General features: G+C 43.6%; 1 protein-coding gene across 1 annotated transcript; it reads right to left on the reverse strand.

Annotated features, from left to right (window-relative positions):
• Nucleotides 1-7,860: 7,860 nt before the first annotated feature.
• On the reverse strand, nucleotides 7,861-9,207 carry LOC126888636 (uncharacterized). Its single transcript, XM_050656993.1, has one exon. It carries the CDS (start codon nucleotides 9,205-9,207, stop codon nucleotides 7,861-7,863), a length of 1,347 nt encoding a protein of 448 aa, XP_050512950.1.
• Between the last annotated feature and the right edge of the window lie 628 nt (nucleotides 9,208-9,835).

Here is a 9,835-nt window from a genome sequence, read left to right on the forward strand (position 1 = left end):
GCCGTGCTAAGCCCAAAGGCGGTAACTGATTTTTTATCGAAAATGACATTTCTGTATTTGTAGGTAGGTTTCATTATATTATAATGCTTCTACAACTCCAAAGACTTTGTAAATATATTCTAGATACCCATTATAATAGTTCTACAACTCTAAGGACTTGGTAAAAATATTCTAAATACCTATAATCTACGTAGAAATACAACAATCTGATTTTCGATAAAAAATCAGTTACCGCCTTTGGGCTTAGCACGGTAGTATACCGTTTCGTGACAAATCGGATATTTTTCGAGCGATCATCGGATAATCTAGAGAAATGCGATTGGCAACACTGTGTAGTAATCCCTCTTCAACCGCCGCGGGGGTTACGTTCCGAAGAGAAAGGTGCGGTTGGTGAAACCGTGGTTGGCGAGGGATCCACGATCCAAAGAAGAATATGAAATATAATCCCAATTTGGATACGTATATTAGTACATAGAAAGAAATAATTGCACATTTGTGAAATAGTATATTATCATATCAACAAAAATAAAAACGCTGAGATCAGCGTCTACATTCGCTGGTATTTTAAACCTTCCGAACTATAAACTAATTGCCGTAGACTAGTAACTAAGAACAGGCGCCAGTGGCGTATCATGAGTAATTTACCGCGACTGGTCAAATTATAAAAAATATATAAAAATAATAAAATATTCTCATTAAAGATTCAACAGATATCGCAACCGCGGTTGATGAGTCCGCGGATAACGAGGGATTACTGTACTAATGCCTTTTCTATGCCTTAATAAAAATCATAATACATAAAAATATTTTTTATTTCATGTTTGCAATAATTCATGCAGTAGAGGGTTAACGATTAATAAATCGCCTGGTGAGAACAATAGTGACGAAACTTCAAAATGAACATTTAGAGATAATCGTATTTGAAGTTTTGATGAAACTGCTAAACAGTATAACCCACATAACAATGATGTTCGCATCATGTTCTAAGCATATCCTACCAACATTCGTCGAAGTATATCCTTTTTAGTATATGCGTAGTACAAGCATAGCATGTACCATAAAAAACATTCTAAATTTCATGTTCTTTGCATGTGCCTCAAAGAATATTCTTGCGCCGAATATACTGAGCACATTCGGGTACGTAGTATCTCGGAATGTTCGTAAAAGTTTATTCTTAGAATATACCTTAATCGAATATTCTTAGTATATGCGTAAGTATATGCAAAAGTATATACTTAACACATACCTACTTGTATATACTTTTAAAATATCTAAAAAATAATATACTGTATGTACCTACCTATAGGAAGAAGAATAATGTGAGCCTATAGATTATCAACTTCGAATAATTAATAAAATTTATGTATTTTAGTAGGTACTACTGAACTATCTAATTCATTTTTTTTAAACCGTTTTAATTCTATGGTAAAAAGTTTAAAACTTAATTCTATTGTGAAGAAAAATGAGAAATTCTCGTTTCGTTTTCAGTTGAAATGAATATACCATTTTGATTTTTAGTTTATACCATAAGTAAAATAATTTTCGGGAATCCGGAAACGGCCATTCATTGTCATTCTGACCCTTGCATTGCATTTTATACCTGCACAAGGGAAGGGGGTAGGTAACAAAAGAGCAAAATATGAAAATAGTTTCCAGTACAGTTATGCATTTATGTCTACGCTGTTAGGTAGGACCAAGTATTTCTAGCTACAAGGACTAAAACATTTTTAAGAACATAAAAAGCAGTTTGAAAATAATAAATTCATATTGGTACTTCAATATTTCCTAAATACCTAGTAAGTAAAAGTATGTATAATGTATATAGATACCTATAAATTTTAGTAATTTACATACATATTATAATATATTTGGCTATTATATAATTATATAAGCAGCATTTTTATTTTGATGTGCACATAATAACTAAATATATTACTTATATTTTATATATAGGCTACTTACCCATATAATATTTATTATACATAGGTACCTATATAACTAACTAAAGTTTATATATTTTATACTTACTTTTTACGTAATATTGTAGAATGTAATTGTATCGAACCGTCTATAATGTTCTAAGGTCCTACTAAGAAATAAGAAAAGTCAATTACCTTAAATCTACGACTTCCGAAGTCTCAGCAAACACACGAACTGGTTGACGTCCTTTGCGATGGCGATGAGACACCACCTCTAGTATCCGCCACTGTCTTACTGCTCCCGGGTCCCAGCTAATCCGCCATTTAGTGTTCCAAGTCTACACTCTAGACGACAACTTCGGACATAGTTAGTACGGTATTACGCGAATTCGTATTTTTTTTCGCAGATCACTAGTAGTTCCGATCGCACCCCTTTCCTCAAGGAATTAATCCGTAACAAAAAAAAAATTACCCTTCGTTCGCTTACACACACGCCGAAAAAAAAAACATTCCAATCGTCTTTTATTTTGACCGTTCTTCGCAGCGCACTCCCCAAAGAACAAAATAACACTGCCGTAAAATCCTCAAATCTGTTTTTTTTTGTCTCTTAGAAGTTTCAACACCCAACAAACAAAACCATAAATCCCTTTTACTATCCTCCAAAATGCACCTGCTCCTATCGCGTGTCATAAACATTTCCATTATCAGCCGCCGACGAAAAACATATCGAATTACACGGAAAGAATTTGTTACCGCGACGAACAACAGTCGAACAACAGTCACCCGGCTGACGGCCATAAAACCAGGGACGTTACATCACTCCCCTCCACATAAAAAGATTGCCCCAAGGGTAATCCTTTTCAATCCTCTACACGATATCTAAGGGGTTTTCGCCTCTCTCGCTGAGGCCGGCCTCCTCTTGATAACCCAGGTTCCTCCACGGTTGCTTCGTTAATTACGTCTAGGATTTCCTCGTCACCCGAACTTTCCCCTACTTCTGCCGCTACCATCTGCTCTTCTTCACTGTTGGTGTCCGTAAGCTGCTGTAAGTCCTGCAGTTCTTCACTGAGACCGGAGTCATCTGTCCAGAACTCACTTTCGTTAACTCCATCGGAGGTTGGAGTGTATCGCTGTGGAGGCCTTCTCGTTCTTGGGGTTATCATTCTCGATTCGTCCGGAACGTCTCCAATATCTGCCGTACCCCCTAAGTCATCGTCGTTAACTTCTGGTTCTCGTGCATAACCCCATACAATTTCTCCTTCCTCGTCGCTTCCTTCGTCGTCGGTCATTCTGGGTCTCTCTTCTACTCCATCTTCTATTATTCGCGGAAGGGATAACGTAGGTTTTGCTTGGTTGCCGATTTGTTCTTCCGATACGTCTGGATCTTCCCAGGCTTTATAATATTTTAGCCGATCTATGTGGTAAGTTTGGGTCTTACCGTCGCCCTTATCTACCACGTAGTTCACAGCCCCGCGTTTTTCTATGATTTTGTATGGCCCACTCCATGGTTTGAAAAACTTCTTACTGACTCCGCTGGGCACGATCGGATTTTGAATATATACATAATCACCCTCCTTTAAATTTCTCTCGTGCCTTCCCCGATTCATTCTCTCGGCATTAGTTTGTTCTAGTTTCCGCGCTTGTTCTGCTGCTAATATATAAGCCTCGTCCAGTCGCCTTCGCAGTTCCGCTGGGTAGCTTAACTCTCCTCGGTCATCTATTCTCGGTCCCACGTCACAGTCAAAAGGAATATGTACTTCCCTCCCAAAGGTTAACCAATTTGGGGTGAAGCCCGTAGCATTATGTTTCGCACTCCGGTAAGCCATTAGCGCCAGTCCTATATGTTCGTCCCAGTCCCGTGCCTTACTGTTCACATAATGCTTCACCATTCCAATAAGTGTTCGGTGCAATCGCTCCACCCGTCCATTTACTTGGGGCCGATACGCCGTGGTTTGAATCTTCTTGATTCCCAATAGTCTACAAACTTCTTTCATTAGCTCCGAAACAAAATTTGTCCCTTGATCCGTCAGTAACCGCTCCGGCGCTCCATGCCGAAGGACGACCTCGTTCACAAAAACACGCGCCACAGTTTCGGCCGATAAGTCTTTTATGGGTATCGCCTCAGCATATCGCGTAAAGTGGTCTACGTACGTCAAGAGATATTTATTACCTCTCTGCGTTTGTGGCAAAGGACCCACTATATCCATTCCTACCATTTCGAGAGGTCTAGACGTATGGTATGGTTCACAAATGGGCACCCTATTTACACTTTTCGTCCGTCCACATTCTCTACAGTCCTCAACATGCTTTCTTACGTCCTTTTGCATGGTTTCCCAGTAAAACTGCGACTCCGCCCGCTGAAGTGACCGCTGTACCCCACAATGTCCCGCACTCGGTTCATCATGTGTCCGCTTCAACACCCGATTTCTCATTTTTACGGGTACTACGACTCGCCACCTACCGCCCGTCACTTTGTATAGTACGCCGTCCAAATCCTTTCGATATTCCTCGCTACCACTGTTGACATAGCGCTGGCACTCGTTATCGGACTCTTGAGTTCTTTTGATCCACTCCCGATCTATTGAGTAATCTTCATCGCGCCTAACATTTGCTACGGCTCTACTTAAAGCGTCCGCGTTTACGTGTCTCTTTCCCGGCTTATACACTACCTCATACTCGTACTCGGCCAGTTTCATTTGCCATCTCGCTAGTCTAGACGACGGATCTTTCACCTGCAACGTCCAACGTAACGGCGCATGATCGGTGATTACGCTAAACCTCCGCCCGTATAAGTAGCACCTAAACTGACCGATTCCCCAAACCATCGCTAAAAGTTCCTTCTCCGTTACCGAGTAGTTTCTTTCCGCCGTGTTGAGTTGCCTTGAAGCGTAGGCTATCGGATGCTCTTCTCCTCCAAGTCGCTGTGACAAAACCGCACCTAAAGCTAGTCCCGACGCATCAGTCGCTAGGATGAATGGCAGTTCAAAATCTGGATAGCGCAATACGGGGTGTTTCGACAAACTCTCTCTTAGTCGGTCGAACGCTTCCACTCTAGTTGGGGTCCACTCAAACGTAGTTTCCACTCTTATTAGTTCCGTTAGCGGCTTAGCTATTTCCGCATACCCTTTTATGAACCGCCGATAATATCCCGTCAACCCCAGAAAGGCGCGTACTTCTCGCACAGTCTTCGGCCGCGGATATGTGCGTATTGCTACAACCTTCTGTGGGTCAGGTTTTACACCTGCGCTGGTGACTAAATGACCCAAATATATCAGTTCACTCATCATGAACTGACATTTCTTAAGGTTCGCTTTAACACCTACTTCACGTAGCCGCTGTAAAACATTTCGCAACCGCCTATTGTGTTCCGTCTCATCCGCTGCAAAGATCACTACGTCGTCCAAGTAAACATAGCACTCCGTCCCCTTTATTCCCATTAGTACCGCGTCAATGAATCTCTGGAACGTCGCTGGTGCTCCTGACAGTCCAAACGCCATCCGGTTATATTCATAGTGTCCATCAATCGTATTGAACCCAGTCTTCTCTCGGTCCTCTGGTCTGATCTCAATCTGATGGTACCCGCTGGCTAGATCAATGGTCGTGTACCACTGGCATTTTCCCAACCGATCCAATGTTTCATTTATGTTGGGAAGGGGATAGGTGTCCGCCCTTGTCACCGCGTTCAACCCCCTAAAATCAGTACAAAACCTGTACTTTGCCTCCTCCCCCTCCAGAGCCTTTTTCTTTACCAACACCACTGGCGCTGCCCATGGTGAAGTCGACGGTGCAATTATACCCTTGTCCAGAAGATCCTGTATTTGCCGTCTCATCTCGTCCTGCAAGCGGAAAGGCACTCTATAAGCCGGTTTAGCTATCGGGGCAGCATCCCCCGTGATGATCTTATGTTGCACCTGATTAGTACATGAGAATTCCCCCTCCGTCTCTGCATCTATCACATCGCGGTATTCAAGCAATATCTCCCCTATATTTTTTTCCTGCCCAACTGACAAGTGGGCCAACTTCTCGTGAATTTCCTCTGTGAAGTCGGACCCTTGAGATTCAACTCTCACCTGTCTCACCATCTTGGTATTATCTCGAGTGATTATTGCCGTCTTTCCTACGACTCTTCCCGAACTTAGCTCCACGGATTCCTGGTTACAATTTATGAACTTCACCCATACATTATCTCCCATTCGCGTTGCCATCACTCGGTTCACTCTAACACCTGATGGTAGGTGTCCAAACTGCTCGACAATTATTTCCTCTGGTTGGTTCGGTCCTCTAATTTTGGCTTTTAGTATAGTTTCGCTCCAGGCTGGCAGGTGGGCCCTACTTTTTAGTACCACTTCAGCTGGCTCCCAATTTTTCTGACAGACTCCGCCGCAAATTGCTCTTATTCGCCGATCCTTTGGTGCCCGCTGAATCTCGCCATCTATTACTTTAAAATACTCTCCTTCATCCATATGATCTCCCTGAATCTGAGTCCTCTGCAAACACACAAATTCGTCTTCCTTGCTCCTTCCATTTTCCTTTGTTTCTTTGAAATATTCCCGTACAAACTCGACATGTTTCTTCTGGTTCTCTCTATGCTCTTCACTTTGGTGCGAAATAATGGGGATATTGTCCTCCTCTGCCTCAAGTAACTTAACACGATTCTTCAATTATATTCCACCACGTATCCCACTTTCATCAGCTGTACGCTTTATCGTCTTCTTTCGTTCCCTATTCGTTTTGCTTTTGCTCTCTGTACACTGCCGTGCATTTTGTTCCATCACTCCTTTGATTACTTCCCAATATTTATCCCGCATTACATATTCTGTCAACGCTTGCCTCTCACAGCATCTCTTGTCGGGTTGCAAGACCTCTCGAATCCTTTCTGCTAACTTAATCTTTCCCTTAAGGTTAAAATGGAATCCCTGCTTGGTATAATCGCTTCTCCTTGTGCCGCTGTATATATCGACCAGATCTACATTCATATGTATCTGCATCACCATTAACAAGTCCAAATTATGTTGACGGATGTCTTCTACAACAGTAGAACCTGACACTACGTCGAATCGTTTTGGTAGATTACAGAGAATAATCTTAGGTTTTTCTGTCTTCACAAATAACCTCGCTCTTGCATCATTTGCTTGCTCTTGTTGTTTCCGCCGAATATCGTTGGTGCCCGTTAACAAAACGAGGCAATCATTAGTTCCAAGTGTACTCGTCCGTTGCTGTACCCCATTAATAATATCTACAGTACCATGACCTGGCCAAACCATTTCCTCGATTTCCCATTCATCTCCAATCCATCGCTGAAGAAGTGGTTTCAGGAAGCGTCCATGACTATCCGCTGCGATCACTAATGTTCGTCGAGCAGAAGTTTCCTTACGGTTAACCCCCCTACCGTCATTTCCTAGCTTTTTCATTGTTGTCTCCACATGATACTCCTTGATTTCGTTTCGATGTAAATCAAATGTTACTTTTCTCCTTTTATCTCCCAGTATCTCGTGAGTGACTTTCCGTATAACAGGTATCATGGCCTCCTTCGTCCGCAATTCATTTCTATTAACGTCGATCACCAGTCCAAGTCGTTTCATCAGATCGAGTCCCAATATACCTTCAGCTCCACAGTCCACATCGACTATCCATACCTCATGTATGGCTGCGGTATCACCGATGGTTACGTTTAGCTTCTGCTTACCCTGGATGCGCTGACATACCCCCGTCACCCCCGTAATGGTCTCGCTTCGGCCGGTGATAACTGGTACACCCTCCACAGCTTCTCGCAGTAAGGTTACATCGGCTCCCGTATCCACTAAAACTTTTCTATTAGCCCCTTGAAAATCGGCGGTAATTATCAAGGATGTTACTCCCCCTGCGGTTACGGTCGCTTTCCCAATATATCCCCCTCCAGTTTTCTGGGCCATCTCCAAGCTAGGGGAACCTGGAGGGCCACCTAGTTTGGGGAAACGCTACGGCTTTCAGCCCGTCTTCCGGCTAGGCTCGCATAATCTTCCACCCCCCTGTCTGACTTATCTGATTCCCATGGCCGTTGTCGCCGCGAAAATGGGCCCCTCCTCGCGGATGTTCCAGTATTTTGGCATTGTCTCCACACGTGACCGCCATATCCACAATTATCGCATATGGTCTGTGGACATGTGTTTATAAAGTGCCCCGGTCGCCCACACTGAAAGCATTCTTCGTTGCTCGCCCTTTTCCCCACCCGTGTTCCTTCTTCCGGTTTCCAACGTGACTCTCCACTCTTCTGGTTGCCCAGATGTATCGTGCACTCCCGTGTCCAGTGACCAACCTGTCCACACCTCCTACATGGGGTGTACGGTACTCTGCGCAGTGATCTCTGCCGCTCTCCTTGCACTTCTCCAGCCGGATTCGCCCTATCATGCCATTTACTCCCGCCCGCTACTATAGCATCTGCGCGGTTCATCTTTACAAATCCTTCCTTCTTCTCACCTTCGATCCGCCGAATTCCTCTTCGCTCGCTGCTATTGCTTACTACCGTCGCAAAGCTCTCCTCAGAACCGCTGCTGTTTGCTTCTTCTTCCTCTAGTTCCTTCCTCACCTTCCTTACTCTTTTCCGGTCACCTTCCTCTCCTATGTCCTTCAACATATCCAATACCACCGTCAGGGTATTTACTCCCTTCCTAGCCTTCACCACACGTCGTACCTCGCTATTTAAACCCTCCATGAATACTCCCAAGATCATCTCCTCTCGAATCTCATTCGCTACTTGCTTTTCCTCTTCTTTCTCATATTCTTTCACAACATAGCGCGCCGCTGTTCTACACCTATCAGCGAATCTCCGATAATTTTCCCCCTCCTTCCGTCGGATGTTCATTAGTTTCGCCATTTCCTCCACTCTGTCTTTTTTCACCCCAAACCGCTGCAATAGCAGCCCTTTTATCTCCTTCCATGTCCATCCCTCTTGCTTCTGACTCGTCGCATTTCGCAAAAATTCTGCCGACTCGCCAATCATTCTTCGTCTCACCAAATCAGCTGTGTTCTGCTCAGTCCACCCATTAATTTGCTGCAACATCTCTACTCTCTCAACAAACTCCTCTACACTCATCTCTCCTTCGCTACCACACCATTCTTTCACCTCTCTGGCACCTATCATTTCCACCCTCCTATTTCCGGCCATTCTCAGTTCTTCCATTTCCTTCCTCAAATAGTTCAGTTCGTTTTGTGTGACCCTCTGTCTCTCATCTTGTAACTTGCATACTTCCTCTCTCGCCTTTTCTAACTCTTGTTTCAACCTATCTACCTCGTCACCAACTTCCGCCATGGTTTTTAGAGACAAAACAAAACCCCAGTCTTACACCCGTCGGCACCGTGCCTTTCGCTCGCTTGGTTCTCGTCACACCTATACCCCGAGTAGACAGCCCAATGTCCACGACAACTAATAACTAATCTATCCCACCGCTGCCACCATTGTATCGAACCGTCTATAATGTTCTAAGGTCCTACTAAGAAATAAGAAAAGTCAATTACCTTAAATCTACGACTTCCGAAGTCTCAGCAAACACACGAACTGGTTGACGTCCTTTGCGATGGCGATGAGACACCACCTCTAGTATCCGCCACTGTCTTACTGCTCCCGGGTCCCAGCTAATCCGCCATTTAGTGTTCCAAGTCTACACTCTAGACGACAACTTCGGACATAGTTAGTACGGTATTACGCGAATTCGTATTTTTTTTCGCAGATCACTAGTAGTTCCGATCGCACCCCTTTCCTCAAGGAATTAATCCGTAACAAAAAAAAAATTACCCTTCGTTCGCTTACACACACGCCGAAAAAAAAACATTCCAATCGTCTTTTATTTTGACCGTTCTTCGCAGCGCACTCCCCAAAGAACAAAATAACACTGCCGTAAAATCCTCAAATCTGTTTTTTTTTGTCTCTTAGAAGTTTC

Source organism: Diabrotica virgifera, chromosome 7, assembly GCF_917563875.1.
Source record: "Diabrotica virgifera virgifera chromosome 7, PGI_DIABVI_V3a".
NCBI classification, from domain to species: domain Eukaryota; kingdom Metazoa; phylum Arthropoda; class Insecta; order Coleoptera; family Chrysomelidae; genus Diabrotica; species Diabrotica virgifera.